At 47.7% G+C, this 20,727-nt stretch overlaps 2 protein-coding genes and 1 long non-coding RNA gene across 6 annotated transcripts in view; 2 read left to right on the top strand and 1 right to left on the bottom strand.

Moving 5' to 3' along the window:
* LOC310757345 overlaps nt 1-20,727 on the bottom strand; it is a 97,113-nt gene that overhangs the window by 68,599 nt on the left and 7,787 nt on the right. The window lies entirely within an intron of this gene.
* The window catches only part of LOC310756964 (major histocompatibility complex class I-related gene protein-like), a 31,291-nt gene that overhangs the window by 3,409 nt on the left and 7,155 nt on the right, over nt 1-20,727 (top strand). For 2 of the 3 annotated variants that reach the window (XM_083601969.1, XM_083601968.1), the window contains exons 1-4: nt 1,556-1,604; nt 1,991-2,278; nt 6,212-6,487; nt 13,570-13,845. In XM_083601969.1, the coding sequence (XP_083458095.1) occupies nt 1,571-1,604; nt 1,991-2,278; nt 6,212-6,487; nt 13,570-13,845 (874 nt within the window). In that variant the 5' untranslated portion in view covers nt 1,556-1,570. Of the gene's footprint in view, nt 1-1,555; nt 1,605-1,954; nt 2,279-6,211; nt 6,488-13,569; nt 13,846-20,727 lie in introns of those variants that run through there. The other variant, XM_083601970.1, reaches the window with a different exon arrangement.
* The window catches only part of LOC310756986 (class I histocompatibility antigen, F10 alpha chain-like), a 151,731-nt gene that overhangs the window by 128,942 nt on the left and 2,062 nt on the right, over nt 1-20,727 (top strand). The window lies entirely within an intron of this gene.

Here is a 20,727-nt window from a genome sequence, read left to right as displayed (position 1 = left end):
TAAAATCTCCAGGACAGATATAAAAAGTAGTGGGGATATTGGGCATCCCTGTCGTGTCCCTTTTTCAATAGCAAATTCTTCTGTAACCACATTATTTACAATCAGTTTTGCTTTTTGTTCGGAATAAATTGCACTTATACCATTTTCAAAACCTTGGCCTACCCCCATCCCTTGGAGATTCTTTTTCATAAAACTCCAAGAAATATTGTCAAAGGCTTTCTCCGCATCCACAAATATTAATACTGCCTTAGTATTAATATTAACTTCCAGTAACTCCATAATGTCTATTATATTTCTCACATTGTCTGACAAATGTCTTCCTGGAAGAAAGCCCGCTTGGTCTTTATGAATCTCCCCCACCAAAACTCTTTTCAATCTTTTTGCCAAAATGTCTGCAAAAATTTTATAATCCACATTAAGTAATGATATAGGGCGGTAGTTCTTAACCTGGTTCTTCTCAGCCTCTGTCTTTGGTATAAGTGTGATATAAGCTTCTTTCCACGATTCCGGTGCCTTCTTCCCCTCCAAAATATCGTTACAGACCTCCTTCAACGGTTGCATAAGCCATTCTTTCAAAGCTTTGTAGTATCTGGAGGTCAGTCCATCAGGTCCTGGAGATTTCCCCAATTGCACACGCCAGGCACTTCTGAGGGTGCTTAGGAGACATCTATGGCCATCATCTCACCAAGATAGTTCAACAATGGATCCCTCCATTAGATTTCAACCTTGGCTGGATCCAGGAATCAGAAGGGACTCAGGCATCCTGCAGACTAACCCCCCCCCCAAACTCACAATAATATTTTGGCATCAGACAAGGGGAAATAGGGATGATAGAGATCATGCAGCTTGGGAAAAAGAGAACTCCCAAATAATCCTTTACCTTCCGACTTCACAGCCCTCCCCCCCTTAAATCAAAAGCTTCCCTGTAGCTGGGCAAGGAGCGGCCACTACTTGTCTCCCTCCTGATTTCTTGGAAAAGGCAGCAGCTTCTGCGTGTGTCCCATGCTTAGCTCAGGTTCCAAACGTTCAGGCTTCTGGAAGTGGGATGTGGGCCAAGCACTCTCTGGGCCAAGCACCCAGCCTTGGCTCAGGGCCTTCCAGAAGAGGCTTGGCAGCCGCTGGGTCTTGCTGAGTGTGCAAAGGGGGCCTCCCTGACCCCAACACCCTGGGCCTGCAGACTTAAGAGGGTCCCAGGCAGGGGGAGAGAAACTCATGTTGGGGCCAGTAGGATGAGAGAAGGAAGCAGAGATATGTAGAGATATAAAATGCCCCTTTAAAAAGCACAGAGAAAGGAAATTGTGGCACGTTAGTGGGCTCTGGCCTGTTTGTCAGTCTCCCAGCACCTGCAGCACTTCTTTGTGTGGTCATTTCTCCCCCCCCCCTCTCTCTCTCTGTGTGTGTGTGTGTGTGTGTGTGTTGACCTCAACCCTGAGGTTCAGCTCTAGTTGCAAACCTGAGCATCTCTTTACAAGGCAGAAAGTTAAACGCTGGAACTCCCTGCCACTAGATAGAGGACGCAGGAGAATAGCTGGGCTGCTGGATTACCCCAAAGGGGCCCATCGAGTCCAGCATGGCGGTCTCCCAGTGGCCACCCAGATGCCCCAGTAAGGAAACATGCAAGGAGGACGGGAGGGACACCCAGTGAGTGGGATGCGAATGCATTTACTGTCTGACAGCGGAGGAAGAAGGGAGCCATCTTTGAAGCCATCCGAGGGCTTTTTAGAAATAGGACCCAGGAGGCTGCCCTGCACTGCCTTGGGCCACGAGTCCACCTCGCTCAGGATCTCACAGCCCCTCTCCCCTGTTTCAAAGAGGGGGGGATTCCCAGACCCCCCTGGAGATGCGGGGACTGAACCTGGGGTCCTCCCCTGGCAACCCCCCCCCGCCCTCCCTGCAGGGCAGGACAGGCAGAGCTGCCGGGGGGGGGGGGAGGGAGGGAGGCGCCGATTTCCAGCGAGGAGCTGCAATCACTTTCTCTTTCCCTCTCCAGCCTCGCTCCCAAACTTGCGCCTCGAGTTCTGCCTGGCGACCGGTGCCGCCATCTGCGCTCAGATTTCTGATTGGCGGAATATTTTCCCCTCGGCCAATCCCGGCTCGCTCTGCTGCTGGTTCCGCAGGCGGGGCAGAGAGCGGGTCTCGGAGTCGGAGGGAGAAGGACGTCGCTGGAGTAAGAGGAGGAAAAGGAGCTTCGTTTGGGGGGAGATGGGGGTCCTCCTCCGCTGGCCCCCCCTGATCCTGGGGGCGGCTGCCCACCTGCTGCTGCTCCTGGACTGCGCAGGCAAGGACTGCTCTGGGGCGGGGGGAGAAAATAATTTCCACTAAGCCCTTTTTTTGGTGGGGGGACACGACTCTTTGTGAATTGCATTTCGTGGGCACTGAAAGGGCGACCGGGGAGTTTCCACTCCGAAGTGGAGCCGGATCCCTTCCCAGACATCTGTTTCCCCGACTTGGGGCTTGTTTTGTATGCCGTCCGGGGCAGGGGCCGCTTCACTCCTCTGTGTGTGTGTGTGTGTGTGTGTGTGTGTGAGTGAGAGAGAGAGAGAGAGAGATAGTCTTTCTGATTCTATTTTTTACCATCTCTCTTCTAATCTAACCCTCAGCCGCTCTTAAAAACTCAGCTAAAAACTCTGGAGACCACCCTAGGGGTGGGAGCTGGACGCGTGTAGAGCTGACTTCATTCCTGTTGCCTGTCAAAAATGTAGATTTTGTAAATTATGCAGGGGGCTCCTCTGTGCCGTTTCTGTACAGCCCCTTTCACTACGTTTTGTACTCTGTGTATCTGAAGAAGTGTGAATGCGCACGAAAGCTTCTACCCAGAACAAACTTAGTTGGTCTCTAAGGTGCTACTGGACAATTTTTTAATTTTTTTATTTCGACTGCGTCAGACCGACACGGCTACCTACTTGAATCTTTATTATAAATAGCTTTTGTGGTTCTCTAATGGAAAATGGTGTGAATATAATACTATCTTTAGTTTAAAAGTTGCTTGTTGCATAAAAATTCTCAATGTAACTTAAAAGCTTTAAGAACTAAAGAGTAAGACCTGTTACTTCTCTCTTAAACCCTCCCCATATGGGGGGCTGCCCCCTCACTGTGCTACAGGGCTGGGCAAAGGGTGGTGGAGACCCCTGGTTCCTTCAGATTCCTCCTCATTTTGGGGACTCAAGTGTGACTCATTTTGTGGCTCTTTGTCTCCCGACCACTGAGCAGAACTGCCTGTGTTGTTTAGCCAGATGCCACAACCAGAGGCAGCCTTGCTTTGAGCTCTTGTGGTTTGAAGTGGGGGAAGCCCCTGCCCTAGGAGGGGAGGGTCTTAGAAGTGGGTCCCATTTGATCTTGCCTGAAAGGAAACCGAGCCGGAGGGAGGTAGCAGAGTCGACACACCATCACGGCGTATGTGATTCAAGCAAACTCATCTTGCAGGTTTACGCTTCCTTCTGCCATGGATGCTGCAGTCGAGAGTCCAGCATCGCAGGGGGGTTGGACCCTCAGAGTCCTGTCTATGATTTTTATTTTAGTTTCCTGGTTGTTTTGAGATGAGTCACTAGCCAAACTCAAGCGGGCTTCTTCCTGTGGTGTAGTGGTTAAGAGCGGTAGACTCGTAATCTGGGGAACCGGGTTCGCATCTCCGCTCCTCCACATGCAGCTGCTGGGTGACCTTGGGCTAGTCACACTTCTCTGAAGTCTCTCAGCCCCACTCACCTCACAGAGTGTTTGTTGTGGGGGAGGAAGGGAAAGGAGAATGTTAGCCGCTTTGAGACTCCTTCAGGTAGTGATAAAGCGGGATATCAAATCCAAACTCTTCTTCTTCTTCCTCCTTGAGGGTGAAGTTGTCCAAAGTGCATTCAACACAATTTTCACAGGGTATGATGGGTCCTCAAGGACCACCTCTTTCTATATGAACCTACCCGGACCCTGAGATCATCTTCTGAGGCCCTCCTTCCTGTGCCTTCTTCTCTAGAGGTCCGGAGGGTGGAGAGTGGCAGCAATGCGAGAACAGGGCCTTCTCTGCAGTGGCTCCCCGTCTGGAAGGCTCTCCCCTGGGAAGTTCGCCTGGCACCTTCATTATACACCTTTTGACTAAATCAGGCAAAAACAATCCCTTTTAACCAGGCCTTTGGTTGATTTGATTGACATCCTATTAAAAGTATGGGGGGTGTTGGCTATTTTATTATTGAATATTTTGTGGTTTTATATTTTGATTTTGTTCTGTGAGCCGCCCTGAGACCTCCGGGTATAGGGCGGTATTTTCTTTAATGTCTTAATCGGCATCCATTTTGGTGAGCTTTAGAAGAAGAAGATAGGGCGGTATATAAATTCAATAAATAATAATAATTATATGTCCCATTTCTGCTACCTGAGGCAAAACAGGAATAGCCTGCTCTTCCCCTTTTAGCACTGTGCCCCTTTACCTTCCGCCAGGGAAATGCCCCATCTCTCGCTGAACTCGACTCAGCTTTTCCCTCAGAGGGGGGTGATCTGGTGGGGCAGAAGCCCTGGGTATGATGCTGAAAGCCTATGATCAGCTCCCTCCCTCCCCAAGTCTTTGTGAGCTGTTTCTGTGGGTCTCAGTTAATCTCTAGGCAGAGAATGGGACAGGTGTTGGAAGGAAGGCCTCATCTTTACGCCCCAATGTGTGAGGCCTTTCTTGGTACTGACAGAGTTTATAAAATTGAGTTTATATCCCCTCCTTCCTCCCAAAGGAGCCCAGGGAGGGAATTAAGGGGCTGCAGCAGTCTTGGGGGGCCATCTCTGTGGGACTCATCCTGTACCCTGTGGCCCTAGAGAAGATTACGAGGACCATGGAGCCTTGGTTCTTTCCTAATGTGCAAAGGAGGCACAAAGCCCCCTTAGTACACATTCACTGTGACTTGGGAAGAGGGTTAAGGAGTGTGGTGAGTGAGCAGAAACAGCAAAATATGCTGATGGACGTCAACAAAAGTTAATTGCTTCTGATGGGGATCTGCTGTGGAGACTCATTAGGCCCCCTGGTGGCCAGAGCTCTGTCCCCCTTCCTGTGTTCGATCTCGTGAAGGGGCAAGTGTGGGGAAAGGGGATGTGGGGCCACATGTTGAGACCTGACCCCAAAGTTGCATTTGCCCTCCTGCCCCTGCTATCCCTGTGGGGCCTTCTTTCTCAAGTGGGGAACCCGCTCTGTGGGTGGCAGCTCAGACCATTGAAAGATTGCAGCATTGAACCATTTAAACACCGATTCTCAAAAGGGGATCCAGGGAGGATCTTGGAAATTACAGGCCAATTAACTTTACATTTCCCTGGAAAACTGGTGGAAAGTGCAGGAAACCAGCAATTGGAATGCATTTAACTTGAAGGATTTCAACTGTATGCTGGAATCACACCAATTATATATGCAGAAGGCAGAGAGCTCTTTTTGTGCAAGGTTTTCCCAGTACCAAAAGAGCTTTGAAGCTCTCTGTTTTGCATAAGAGACTCTGGCAGGTTCTCTCAGGATCTTGTGGGGCTCTCCTGAGTTCCCAGGAGATCTTTCCAAAGCCTCCCAGAGCCCAGGAAGCAAGACCCAGGTCAGACCTGTTCAGTGCATGGCTCCAGAAGGTCAGGTGGTGGGGCGGCTCTAAGGGAGTGGCTTCACTAGGCCCGTTTCTGCAGATATGAGCCATCCCAGTCAGGCCAGACAACTCTGAGCTACCTGGACCAGTGTTCTGACCCAGGAGGAGGCAGCTTGCTGTTCTCCCAGTATATGGATTTTGCTTCGTCTGGTCTCCCCTCCATCCACTTCCCAGACCTGAGCCTGCTTAGCTTCCGTTCGGTGCCTGCATCCTGAGCCTTCAGACCATGTTGTGGGAGCTCTCATCAGCCTGGCGCTTGCAAGTGGGGGGCAATTCCCCACTTGGCAAAAGGGGAGGGGCTGGCCTCTCTCTCCCTCACACAGAGCCTTAGCAGAGACATGCAGAGATTTAGTGCTGCCCGGCAGAGCTTTTTCTCGCCCTCTGCTCCATGGGCTATCATTGTTGTTACTTGTATTTATATCCTCTCCCCTTTTCAACTCTCTGATTCTTAGGCTCCCTCTGCTCTGCCTTCTCTGTGTTTAAGGGCAGGTCTACAAACTCCCCCAAACCCTGCTGAACTTTGGATCTCCTAATTTAGGGCTGCTGCCTGTAATACAGCAGGATTAGGCTGCTGCCTTCATCTGCAGGACCCCTAACTCTCTGCCCCCTTTTCTCTTCCTTTCCAGGCTCCACTTCTCACTCCCTGCGCTACTTTGCCACAGCCGTGTCTGAGCCTGGCCAGGGGCTGCCCCAGTTCATCGCTGTGGGGTACGTGGATGACCAGCAAATTGACCAGTACGACAGTGACACCAAGGAGCTGCTGCCTCGCGTCCCCTGGATAAGGAAGGTGGAAAAGGAGGATCCTCAGTACTGGAACAGGAACACTCAGAACCTCCTGGACACTGAGCTGGTGTTCAGGATGGATCTGCAGACTCTGCAGAATCGCTACAACCAGAGCGGAGGTGAGTGGAAGGCAGGAGAGGAACAGAGTCACACCTCCCCCCCCCCCAATAATGTTTCCTCCAAGGGCCAGAATTGCGGGGAGGGGGCTGCTGGGAGGAAAGGAAATGGAGGGTGGGGGTCTCCACCAGGGCAGAGGCATCTCCCCTTCCCTTAATGAAGGTCTTAATGGGGGCTGGGATGGTGGGGGGGGACACAGAACGAGACTTGGAGGGCAGAGACACCCCCCCAGTAGGACACACTCTGGACCTGCACATCCTACCCAGGAAATGTCTCCATTGCCTGCGCTTCCTTCCATGCTAGGCTTGGCTTAGGCCTTGTGAGGTGGAAATCTGCCTAGTTCGTTTTCCTCTGGGAAGGGAAGAGAAGGGTGGGGATCCTGAGGCTGAGACAAGCAAGCCTTGAGTTCTGGTCCTGCTTAAGGAGAAGCCAGCTGCCCAGACAGAGGTGCTGATTGGCTGACCCTTCTGACCATCACCAAGCCCCTCCCTCTCCCAGGCACAGTGTTGAAAGAGAAGCCTTTTTAAGGAACACAAATGGACTGGGTTTTGGGGGTCAGAGTGGCAAATACATGAAGTGGGGTAGACCAGAGCCCCCAAGGCCCCCACACCTCCAGCATTCATTATACATCTGTACCTACCTTATTCTCTTAACGGTCTACACTTAGGGAAGAATAGCAGGACCCTCTCGAAAGGTCTTTCACCCGCTTTGTCCAGTTACGGCGATTTCTGCCACACTCCTCCCCCTTCCTCATCCAGCCTTGGAACTCTTACAGCAGGAATCGTTTACACTTAGTAAAAGCTGGTAGACCTCTGGCCAAAGCCTCTTGGCACACATTTTTGTTTTTAAAACTTTCTTCTGAAATGTCAAAATTCTTTTAAGATGTTAGTTGTGTGAAAGGAGCCAGCATGCTGGAAGGGTGGGGGGAGGCATTTGTGTTTAGCCCCAAAGTTGAGTGACTCCCCCCTCCAATTGCAATTTTGGAGCAGAACTTCAGAAGTCGGAGCCTCTGCTGGGTCTGGACGGAGGTCTCTCTATGATTTTGCACCTTTACCTTCCAGGCTTCTCCACTTCCTCACTTCCGAAGCAGGCTCCCTGCTTCAGGACTTTACCCCTGCCCCTAACAGCAACACCTTTCCCAGCACTTGCCCCCTACACACGTGTAACGCCCAGAGAGGGTGCTTCAAGAGTCCTGTTTTCTCTGCTCGCTGAAATGCAGTCTTGGGGGAGTTGGCATTGCATGTGCTCTGAGGATAATTCTTAATTTAGCTCTACATCAGACACTCAACATTTTGAAGACCCAATTCTTATCTAAAGTTTTCTCTTCCCATCAATAGAAAAGTTCTTTTCAGAGAAGTGTTTTTATTTAGTGCTGTAACAATACATGACAATGATTAGCTGGATAAATCCTTCCCTGTTTTCTTCTCTAAATCAATTACACAAACATGTTATCCTCCTGCTCCTTATCATTTTTAGAGAGTCTCATATTGGAACAAGCAGTTGAACAACATTTGGCAGAACATTTTTTCATTGTATTTATTTTTATTTTGTCTAATAAAATTTTATTTTGTTTAATAATATACCACCTCAGTGCATTAAAATTTCTAAGCAGATTTGCTAGAAATATTAAAATTATCGGAAATACAATTTAAAACAATAGACAACTCCTAAGGTTCCTGGAACAGCTTACGTCCTAAGAAATACGTTTATGATTAATGCTTTAAGATACAGTGGTACCTCGGGTTAAGTACTTAATTCGTTCCGGTGGTCTGTTCTTAACCTGAAACTGTTCTTAACCTGAAGCAGCACTTTAGCTAATGGGGCCTCCCGCTTCCGCCACACCACTGGAGCACAATTTCTGTTCTCATCCTGAAGCAAAGTTCTTAACCTGAAGCACTATTTCTGGGTTGGCAGAGTCTGTAACATGTAACCTGAAGCGTATGTAACCTGAGGTACTACTGTACTCCTTTTTAAAAAAATAATAATAAATACTGATTATTTTCACATAACAAATTATTTCAGCAATTATATCCCCCCCCATTTCCCCCCTCCCCCCATTTTGCCAAGCCCCTCCCTCTCCCTGGCACAGTGTTGAAAGAGAAGCCTTTTTAAGGAACATGAATGGACTGGGTTTTGGGGGTGAAAGTGGCAAATACATGAAGTGGGGGGTGGACCAGAGCCCCCAAGGCCCCCACACCTCCAACATCTGTACTTACTTTATTCTCTTAACGGTCTACATTTAGGGAAGAGTAGCAGGACCCTCTCGAAAGGTCTTTCACCCTCTTTGTCTAGCTATGACAATTTCTGCCCCCCTCCTCCCCCTTCCTCATCCAGCCTTGGAACTCTTACAACAGGAATCGTTTAAACTTAGTAAAAGCTGGTAGACCTCTGGCCAAAGCCTCTTGGCACGCATTTTTGTTTTTAAAACTTTCTTCTGAAATGTCAAAATTCTTTTAAGATGTTAGTTGTGTGAAAGGAGCCAGCATTCTGGAAGGCTGGGGGGAGGCATTTGTGTTTAGCCCCAAAGTTGAGTGACTCCCCCCTCCAATTGCAATCTAGGAGCAGACCTTCAGAAGTGGGAGCCTCTGCTGGGTCTGGAGGGAGGTCTCTCTATGATTTTGCACTTTTACCTTCCAGGCTTCTACACTCACTTCCTAAGCAGGCTCCCTGCTTCAGGACTTTACCCCTGCCCCTAACAGCACCACAGGTTTCCCAGCACTTCAAACAATAACTGCAGTGGAGGGGTAGAAAGGTGGGTGAGATTGACGGGTGGGCTATGCTATGATGCCAGCTTCAGCCTCCTGCCCCTTTTGGCCCCTGGGGACAATCCTGATCAGGATCTGGCCCTGATGCCAAAGAGATTCCCCACCTGTGAGACAGAATAATGGAGGTGGAAGGAGCCTTGCCAAAGGGGTCAGCCTGAGTGTGTCCAGAGCCCTCTGGGGCCTTCGTTGGCCTTGTCCGGCTTGCAAGGAAGAAACCCAGGGGGTCAGCTGAGACCAAGCCAGCGCTGCAATGGGCAGGTCTGCTTTTCTTGCAGTGGGATCAGGCCTGGCCTTGCCTTGCAGGCTTCCTCTTGGGATCCTGGGAATTCTGCTTCTCCACTTTTAAAAATGGGGATTGGGTCCCTCCTGAGCCCCTGCACCTATCCATGGAAAATGCCACATAAATGTCACCAAGGGGTGCCTCTCGTTTCCTGATCATTTCTTGCAATTGCCTAGCTCAGAAAATCCCAAACAAATGAGGTGGCCACTTCAAAGGTGCCACGGACAGCCCTGGAAATGTTATCTGATTCTATTTAAAGACAATCTTGAAGGTATAGGTGTATCGTGATTGATCCCACTTAACATCTTGAGGAAACGGGAGGGGAGTGAGCTTCATTATAAAATGAGGGAGAAAGCAATTTATGCTGAAGAAGCAATGAGACAAAGCAACTTCCCTCCAAGCAAAAGCTCCATATCCAGACCAGCTGGTGGGGTTTGTGGTTTGGTTTGTTATTTTCGTAGGCCAACCACAAACCATTGTTTGAGTGCATAAAAAGAACTATATCACCTTGGGACATGGTCTTGGAAAAAAGACTTCTTCATGTTGAGTAGTTCTAGAGGGAGGACTCCAAAGTAGTAGCTCTGTTACAATCATTCTACTTGCCGGAGGGAGCAATCTCCCTTCTCCCCCCCCCCCCGCACACCTTTCTGGGGCTTCTCCTGACCCCCCCTCAAGCTGATTTGTGGGGAGCACACGGGAAGGAGATAGGGAGAAAGCCCCAGTTGTGTGAGTGGGACTTGTTCCTTCTGGCTCCCGCTAGACTAACTGTGTTAGCTGAATCCAGCCCAGAAAAGCAGGATTTCCTTTGAGAGAGGCTGCTCTCATCCAAGGCTTTATATTCTCCAACTCAATTCAGCTGTAAGCCAAAGGCCCATGAGGTGAAAGAGGAAGCCAGAATTAAAGAGAGAGCAACCTGGTGTCCTCTGGGACAGCCTCTCCTCCATTGCTGAGCTCCCTCAGGCTACACAAAGAGCAGCAGAACTCTGTACATGGCCAGGAGCAACCATTGCCATTTCCCATCCTGTCTTGGGGTGCCTGACGTAGCTTCCCTCCATGGTTTTGTTATGGAAAATCAAAATGGCTGTCTGCTGACCCTGCTGGCTGGCATAGAGGAGACAGGGCTGGGGTCCTCAGCACCCGTGGGCCCTGCCAGGGGTCTGGGGTCTCAGCGTGTGCGTGTGATGCCACCTGCCAAGTGAAAACACCAGATCAGTGCTTCAGATCCTGGAATTGAAGAGCAGATTTAAAAGTCATGAGCATTAGCATATATAAGAACATCCTCCAGTTATGTGGTCTGAATGAGAGCAGAATAATCTATATTTCCATTCAAACCAGTTGTGACTGAAGTAACAGAGGTCAAAATTTATCCATGGCACCTCTTTCCACAGCAATAAACTGGATGTACCACTGTATATCACAGCCTTTCATTTAGAAAATGCAAAAATAATAATAATGATAAATAGCATGATGGGGGGAAAGATGGTGATTGTGATACAACACTGGTGAGAAAACCACATTAAATTTTTAAAATGCTACCTACAAGAGCGAAATAAGCGAATTAGTTGATCTGAAGACGTTAACTGCAGGATAATCCAGAGAGTTTACACTCAGCCTATACAATCATGACCCCAGAATAAGCACAGCTATGAGTCCCCCCCCATGAAACTTCTTCCCTCTGCCTCCTCGTCCTCCCCACTGCCCTGGTGAACTGGGGGTGGGGGGCAGCCGGGGTCTGCAGTGCTGGAGACGACAGGAATGGTGTCCCTAATCCATATTCCATAGGGAGATGGGGGTCCCCACAGGGATGCTGGCTGTCAGCCCCCCTTTCTCCTTGGAGCCTTTCAGAATCCATCAGGTTGTCTGGACTGCTCACTCCACCTGCTGGGGGGAGGCTGATAGAGAACAGGGCCCCACATCTGGCAGTTGCTCTTAAAAACCTGCCTTACCCCATGGAACTGACTGCCAGGAAAGAGTCCCTCAACAAGAGAGTTCAGAAATGGGCTAGTCACATTCTTCCCAGGTGGTTTTAGGTGTCCGGTGTGTGTGGTGCCAGGATCACAAACATTTTTAACTTTATTTTATTTCACGATTGTAACTGCCCGATCCTCTGCATGTTTACTTGGAAGTAAGTCCAACCCCACTCAGTGTGACTTAGCTTCAAGTAAGTCCAACCCCACTCAGTGTGACTTAGCTTCAAGTAAATATGCAAAAAGAAATATATGTAATATGTAGTGGGAGAATCAAAATGATCTGTTCCATGTAAGGATTATGGGACTACAAAACGATTCATTCAGAAGGCAACAGAACTAAAATGAAATTTGGGTGTGTTATGGTAAAATCTGGGTGCGAGGCTGCTCAGCCACCCAGCTCGTCGGACTAAGTCCGCGGGTCCCTGCGGAGGAAAATGAGCTCAGCCGGAGACAGGAGCAAGCTGCAGAAGATCCAAGTTTATTGCGCAACAGGTTCAAGGCAAGATTGAACAGCGGGAAAGGGGTGGCATGAACTTTTAAAACTTCCCTCCATGTCCCAGAATACAGTGCAAAATACATCATAGTTACATCATGAATACATTAAAGAGAGGTTGGGTTACACGGATTACATCATGAATACATTAAAGAGAGGTTGGGTTACAGCGGATTAGCATTTAGAAGAGGGAGGGGGAATATGCAGAGCTGGAGATATGCACAGATAAGCACTTCCTGAGCACCGGTGATGAGAAGACAATGGTCCATGTATGCATGGTCTGCCACCTGGCATTGCCCGGAGGAAAGGCTTGGCAGAGCGATTTGACCGGATTAGGGTCTTCCTGAGTACGTGACACCTCGCTTGAGGGATCATGGAGGCAGGGGAGGTGTCATGGAGTCCTGAAGAGACTGAGCCGATCGGCACCAAGAGCAAAGAAATCGGAGTTATGGTTGATTTTATACGAATTTCTAAAGATTTTAGTCCTTTTTAGTCCATTTTATATCGATAATTGAAGTCGGAAACAAAATAGATACATTGTAGCAAGAGTTGACACTTTTATGAGTTCACAAGTTTCGGTTCCATTGTTCTCCCAGCGGGGAGCCGTCAGCAGCTTGTCAAGAGGTTAAATGAGGCGTGCAGGAGCTCGCTGAGCTAGCTCTGCAAAGCGAATGCATGGTTCTGATTGGGTAGAACGCAGCCATTGAAAGGAATGGGGAATACAGCTTCGTACGGTCAACCCACAGTAAAGATAGAGCGGGGAAAGGCATAAGAATTTGGGTTTATTTCGCCCGTAATAGCGGATCAGTGTAGGAAAGGGAAAAGACACTTTATTTATGGGGCTTGGGGTAGAGTGTGGTGCTTGTGTAACAGTGTGGGGGCTGAGGGGTCCACGTGGGGCTGGGTGCCCTTGAGGTCATCGCCTCGGACCCTCTGGTGACTGGTGGAAGGGTGGAGGAAGGCATGCCCCCCCTTCCGTATAAGGTGGGTAATGGGGGATAACTTGTTTTAATATTGTTGTTTTGAAGATTTGGTGGTAGCCCCCTGGGGTGGGGAGGAGGATGCAGGGACCCGCCATCTTTGACAAGGGCAGCCTGGCTTCTGCTGAGAAGGGGGGCCATTTTGAAGTGGGGCAAACCCCCCCCCCCTTGCGGCTTCCCTTTCCCTCCCAAGCTATGAGGAAACTTCTTTTTCCGAAGGCCCTTCCATTACTTTCCTCCTTTTAGGGAAAAGGTCCTTTATATTGAGAAGCTGGGGGGAGAGAGATGGAGGGGAAGAGGAGACCTCTCTTGAAAGGGCCCCCAATGAGAATCCACTAGGAATTGGGGGGAGAAAGTGTGAGGCGATGAGAGAGAGTAGGGCAATTAAAGGGGGGCTTGTAGTGTTTCCCTCAGTGAACGTGTTACGTGGATGAGCCTTCAGAAAGAGACAATGCTGGCTGATTCTTCTCCCCTCTGACTGCTGCCTCTTCCCTGAGTCTGAGGGAAATAAATGCTTTTTCCTGGGCTCCTTTGCTGATGGGGGAGGGGCTGCTCTGACCCCCCTTGACCTCCTGGGCCTCTTTTGCTCCTTCCAGGGATCCACACCCTTCAGTACATGTATGGCTGTGAGCTGAGTTCAGACGGGCGCAAAGGAGGGTATTTCCAGGACAGCTATGATGGGAGAGACTTCCTCGCCTTCGACAAGGAGACCCTCACCTGGACGGCAGCTGATGCAGGGGCCCAAGTGACCAAGAGGAAGTGGGATCCTGACTTGGCCCTGAACCAGTACAAGAAGCACTACCTGGAGGAGATTTGCATTGAGTGGCTGCAGAGATACCTGGAGTACGGGAAGGAGACTCTGCTGAGGACAGGTGAGGGGGGGCAGAGGGGAGGGGAGGGGGCTCAGTGGGGCAGTTTCCCTTCAAGCTCCCCTCCCCCCCCAACAGTCTTCCTTTTGGACCAAACAGCAAACACTTTTCTTGGTGGGGAAGGCAGAAATAAGTTTGGGGCTCTGGGAGGAGAAAGGGGGTCACTTCAGAGTATGATGGGGGGGGAGATGCTTAAAAACAGCCCCCCATGCCCCTTTGGCTAGAGTAAGGGATGGCAAAAGACAAATAGGAGGGGGCAAAAAAAAAAAAAACCAGCAGGGAAGTAAAGCAAAATGCATTTTAAATTAAGTAAAAAAATAAAATTGAAATGGACAGATTTGAGGCGGGGTACAGAAAAACCTTTTGCCTTTACACTTGGGTAGGGGAAAGGGGGGCAGATTGATGCAGAAAAATTCAATCTCATATTTTATGTACCAAAATGAGTCAAATGATAAAAAATTGCTTTATGCATGGCATAACTAATCAATATTATAATAGCAATCAAAAGAACCATTAAGGTTAGAAGATAATGAGAATCCAATGACTTGAGTAAAAAATGAGTTTTGTATCATTGTGCCCCAACTACGGGGCACTTTCATACAAAGCGTAAATTGTATGAGAATGGTAATTATTTACAAAAATTTAATGAAGAAAACAATTTTTATTGTGAGAGTGTTGGGATACTGCCAGGGAGATAAAGTCCATCATGACTCCACGTCGTCTCCGGACGTCCATCGATCTCCCGTAGACACGCAATATCAGCAATTAGCGACACGAGCTCCAGAAAATAGATTGCCACATTCCTGGGGCTGATGCACGCTCTATCAGCAGAATTCACACAGCGAAAGATGCACAGCAGGAGAGCATTTTCTAAGTTTATTCAGTGTTGGTCAGAACAAAGAAAAACATGACTGCCTGCTTGCGTGTTCAGGCACAGAGAGGGAGAAACGAAAGCAATAGAAAACATAAACATCCTGTGAACAGGAAATACGCAGACTGTGACACAAACATCCTGCTCCCTTTTAAGGTAGAACGGAAATATCCTAACATCCTCCCCCTTTCCGTGTAACCTGTAGTACCTGTGGTTCAACCCAATTGTAACCTCTGTACATAAACCTTAAGTTGTTCTCTGTTAACAACCTTAGACAACAGATCAGCAGGAATTTAATTTCCTGGCATGTAGGACACCTGAATGAGTCCTTTCCGAATACACTCTCTTGCACGATGTAGCTTAATCTGCAAGTACTTGGTTCTTTGCTTGCAACTCTCTGAGTTCAGCAAAGCCAAACAGGATCTATTGTCTTGATACACTTGTATAGTACATTTCACAGAAACTCTGATGTCCTTAAACAGTTGCATCAACCATTCACAATCCATGAGTGAAAATGACAGAGCATTGAGTTCTGCTTCACAGGAACGTAGGCTTACTGTTGTCTGCTTCTTGCACAGCCAGTCAAACAGACAGTGGTTGTACATGTAGCATACTCCAGAAGTGCTTGTACCATCCGTGGTGTCACTTCCAAAACTAGCATCTGCAAAGATTTCAAGACCTCCAGTCTTCTGACTGGTGAACCTCAGCCTGTAGTGCATAGTCCCTTTCAAATAGCGGGCTATGCGCTTCAGAGCTTTCCAATCCTGAACAGTAGGATTATTAGCATGTCTGCTAAGCAGGTTAGTGCTTACAGCTATGTCAGGTCTTGAACATCTAGCAATGAAATTCAACTTGCCTAGAATGCATCTGTACAGCGTAGTGTCAGAAAACGCTTCAGCAGTACTATCTACCTGGTAACCTGTCACCATCGGTGTGTCTGCTGGGTTTGCATCAACCAAATTCAACCTGGTTAATACATCAGCAATTTTCTGTGTTTGGTGTACCAGAAAATTACCTGCTTGGTCCCTCTTCACCTGCAGAGAAAGATAGTTGGATACCTCACCAAGATCCTTCATGTCAAAGTGCTCCTTCAGCTGAGCTAGGGTGCTTTGGTAGAAAGCCTGATTCTTCCAAAACATCAGAAGATCATCAACAAAACATAAACAATACAGTTTGTTTTGCCCCTCCTCCTTGACAAACACACATGGATCAGCTTTGCCCTGGTGAAAACCTAGAGAAAGCAGCGTCTCAGTGAGTTTTGTGTTCCAACACCTGGCACTCTGCTTGAGACCATATAAGGATTTCCGCAGTTTACAGACCATTCCCTTCTGTATCTGCATTCCATCAGGTGGAAGCATGTACAGCTCCTCCCCCAAAATCCCGTACAAAAAAGCTGTATTAATGTCATGATGGGAACCATGCAGTTTCTCCTCTGCAGCGATTTTGAGCATCAGCCGAATGCTCTCATATTTGACGGTGGGCGAGTAAGTCTCGTGGTAATCCTGTCCTGGTACCTGTGAAAAACCTCTCGCAACCAATGTGGCTTTGTGTCTGACAACCTTGCCATTCTGGTCTGTCTTGGCCTTGAAGACCCATTTGCTGCCAACCAGTCTCATTCCTGGGACTACCGGTACCAGCTCCCAAGTTGGTTCCTGTTCAAGGAATCAACTTCAGCCTTCATGGCATTAAGCCAAGGCTCAGCATCTTTAGAGGTTAACTCTTGTACCTCTTTGAAGCTTGAAGGTTCCCACACCTTCTCTGAGCTACTAAGAACAGCAGTTGCTGTCTTAGCAAACTCATCAGCAAATCTCTTTGGAGGTCTGCCTTTGGTCACCCTTTCAGACCTGCGAACCAGACGCAAGTCTTCTGGACTCATCTCCTCCTTCTTAGGAGAAAAGTGACCAATGGTGAACAGTGGTTCTTCCAGTTCATTGTCAGACGCATCAGATGGTCTGACTGAGGCCTTTGCGCTCTTGTAGTCTGCTGTGTCATCACTGTCGCTGACACCAGCAGCAGCGCCGCCCACTGAACTGGAATCCGAACTCTGATCATCATCATCCTCAACTTCCTCTTCTTCCTCAACATCATCTGCTTTTTTCACATCACCTTCATCCTCCTCTGGGTAACTCTGGAAAATTCCCACATTTCCCCCCCACTTAGGATTGTACTCAACACTCTTTGTGAATTCAATGGACTTAGAGTCAGTCATCCATACCCTGTATGCACCTTTTTCGTACCCCATGAACAAACCATGTGCCCCACGCTTCCCAAGCTTGTTGCTCTGTGGGGTGTGTACCCACATGTCAGAACCAAAGATTCTCATGTGCTTGACGTTCGGTTTCTTACCAAACATCTTCTCGTAGGGAGTACAACCAATAGGTGATGACAGTCTGCGATTATAGGAATAAACAAACGTCGACAGAGCTTCCCCCCAAAACTTCTCAGGGAGGTTGGCATCATGCAACAAGGTTTTCAGGCCTTGAAGCAAAGTCTGATTTGCTCGCTCTGCAAGTCCATTCATCCATGGCGATCTAGGCGTTGACAAATCATGCTGGATTCCCTTCTCAGTCAGGAAAGCTTCAAACTGCTGAGAAGTGAACTCCCCGCCCCGATCAGTAAACAAACAGCCGATACGTTTACTGTAAACATTCTCCAACCAAGCACAGAATGCCTTGAACCTAGGAAACGCTTGCAATTTCTGCTCAAGCATAAACACATGAATGTACCTAGAAAAAGAATCAATTAGAACCATGAAGTACCTTGCTCCGCCCAAAGAGGGTGCAAGTGGACCAACCAGGTCTGCGTGAACTAGCTGGTAGGGTTTGGAAGCCTGTCTGCTAGACTCCTTGCCTTTTGGAGCAACCTTCACCTTGTTCTCTGCACAAGATACACACTTCATGTAAAATTTACAGGGTTTGATGTTCAAACCCTCAACCAACCCAGGCATCTTGGCCAGCGCCTGCCAAGACATGTGACAAAATCTTCGATGTTGATCATGAATACATCCTGCATGAAGAACCTTGTTAGTTTGTGCAACACAACAAGAATCAACATTAGACATAATAGCATTGTCATCATAAGTTATACAGAATAAGCCATCCATAAACTTTGCATGCAAAATGTCCTCTTTGCCTTTCCTGATGACACAGACGCTCCTCTTGAAGGAAATCTCAAAGCCACGCCTAGTCAGCTGTGGGACACTAAGCAAATTGTCCGCAGCACCTGGAACAAAAAGTACATCTCTGATGGTAGTGTGCAGACTTGCAAGTTTCACAGTCCCTACTCCTGCAATTTGCAACGTTCTTCCATCAGCCAGGTGGATCTCTCCGTCTTGAGGTGTGAAGGAGATATACAGGTGCTTATCTTTTGACAAATGGCGGCTCGCACCAGAGTCGACGATAAACCTGGCCTTGGCTTTTGGAGCAGCATTTCTGGCAAGCAAAACCTTGTTTTCCACCGGCGTGGGCTTTTGCTGCTTGCCCCCCTGCTCCTGGCCATCAACCTTGCCTTTAGCCTTTGGTGAAGCTGTGCCAGCAAACAAAGCCTTGTTTTCCACTGGCGTGGGCCTTTCACCCCCCTTCTGCTTCGGGCCATCTGCAGGCATCCGTCTCTGTTTACTTCTGGCCTTCCGGCCTCTGCAAAGTTGACCTTGGCTCCCATGGGAAACAGAGCTCTCAGCTGCTGACTCCTTGGCTCCCCCTGGAGGCTGGAATGCTGCCTGGGATGACATCACAGTCAGCTCCCCCTGCAGCTTGCAACCGGTGCCCTCGGCATCCCTGCATTCACTCACATTCTGGGAAACAGCCAGGACCTCCGATGCAGTCAAACTCTGGGCTGGGATGACTGGCAGATGAGCTACTTTCAAAGCATTCCACATCTGACATGCAGTTGTGTTGCCAGCTAGCGTTTTAATTTCCTCCAGAGAGACAGATAAGACTATTACGTCCATGGCCCTCGAATCTCGGGCCTTCCATCTCTCTGTCAGAGGAACTGGAGGGGCTTCACTCACAGTATGCCACACTCCAAACTGACGCAGCAAACACTCACACCATTTTGCCCAGGTCTCATAATTGTGCCGATTTAACTTTGGGCACTCAGCAGCTTCAGAGGCTTGGAAAAACTCCATTCCAGCTCTTTGCTTGAGCCGTGAGTCTTTTTCACTTCAGAGACTCCTTATCTTGGCACCCATAAATCACGAATCCTGCTTGGCTCGGCTCCCAGGCCAATTAGGCCAGCCGGACATCAGAGACTCTTGCCGCGGCAAACAGAAAAGCCTTTGCTTTCGCTTTTCCCACACATACCTCAGCAGTCTGTCGCAGTCTTACTCTCCTGTAAGTGCCGTGAATCTGGGCCCGAAACCTGTTGTTGGGATACTGCCAGGGAGATAAAGTCCATCATGACTCCACGTCGTCTCCGGACGTCCATCGATCTTCTGTAGACACGCAATATCAGCAATTAGCGACACGAGCTCCAGAAAATAGATTGCCACATTCCTGGGGCTGATGCACGCTCTATCAGCAGAATTCACACAGCGAAAGATGCACAGCAGGAGAGCATTTTCTAAGTTTATTCAGCGTTGGTCAGAACAAAGAAAAACATGACTGCCTGCTTGCGTGTTCAGGCACAGAGAGGGAGAAATGAAAGCAATAGAAAACATAAACATCCTGTGAACAGGAAATACGCAGACTGTGACACAAACATCCTGCTCCCTTTTAAGGTGGAACGGAAATATCCTAACAGAGAGATCATAATCAGCCCTACAACTTGTTACTTAAAAATCTAAATTACGTATCAAAACTAACAGTGTTTCACACATATCATAGACTTTATGGCAGGTTTCCTTCAAAACTTATATTAATCTTTCCTCAAACACCGATCCATTAAAAAAAACAACTTTGGAAAAACTTTAAAAAGTATAAGAACTCACATTAGGTAGTCAAAAAATAGTAATTTAAACAAAATGCTTATAAAAAATAAGATATTTCCTTAACGTTTAGCTTCTATTGCACATTAATAGAATTGACTACCTAATGTGAACATTCTAAACGTTAAGGAAATATCTTATTTTTTATAAGCATTTTGTTTAAATTACTATTTTTTGACTACCTAATGTGAACATTCTATATCCACTGAAGTCAAAAGAAAAAGTATAAAGAGATGATGTTCGAGTTGTGCCCTTTGAGAAATTTGGTTTTGGCAACTGCAAAACAGCATCCTTGAACTCAATGCTTGCCTTATCTTCTACAATGGGGGAGACAAACATACAAGATCCTGGATATTTCCTAAGATATGACATTTGATAATCAATCATATTATATTTAAAAATGACTTTGGCCACATAGTAAACAACAGTTTTTTTCTTTTCAAATTTCATGAGTAGGAAATCAGTTTAGAGGTTTCATGTAAACTTGTATATTGGGACACTGTTGTACACTAGCGGGGCACTTTTATACGTATCAATGTGCCCCACGTCTTAGTGTATCAAAGTGCCCCAACGGACATTTTCAGAAAACCACTAAACTTATTTAAAAATCACGTGTAATCCTGATTACTGATTATTTACCTTAGGTATTTTTAAATCTTAACTAAATGATGAAAAACAGCATTGGAACACTTTTACATTTCACGTAATTTTTTAGTTGGCCGCGCTAAAAACACACCTACTCTCGTCAAACACCAATGGCAAACTGGCAGGCAGCGCAGTCGCAACTGTCATAATCACAGTTGTATAGACATGTTTTAGTGATGTCACAACACGAATAACGTTTCTTGATATTGAAATATTGTTGGTGTATCAATGTGCCCTGCCTCCCCCTACATACCTATGGGGAAAGTCTTTAAAACTAAATTAATTAACCTTTTTTAAAATAGAAAATGTGTGGGGAGCCCATGAAGTATGGATGCAGCCCCCTCACTAAGTCTGTAGGTTAGCCACTCGTGGCCTAGAAGCAGAAAACCTGCACATAGTGAGAGAGTATGAAAATTCCCTCTTCTACCTTCTTATATCTTTTATT

This window comes from Podarcis filfolensis (assembly GCF_964270895.1).
Source record: "Podarcis filfolensis genome assembly, chromosome: 2".
Lineage (NCBI taxonomy): Eukaryota > Metazoa > Chordata > Lepidosauria > Squamata > Lacertidae > Podarcis > Podarcis filfolensis.
The sequence above is the reverse complement of the archived record's forward strand: the minus strand, read 5'-3'. Positions and strand labels throughout refer to the sequence as shown.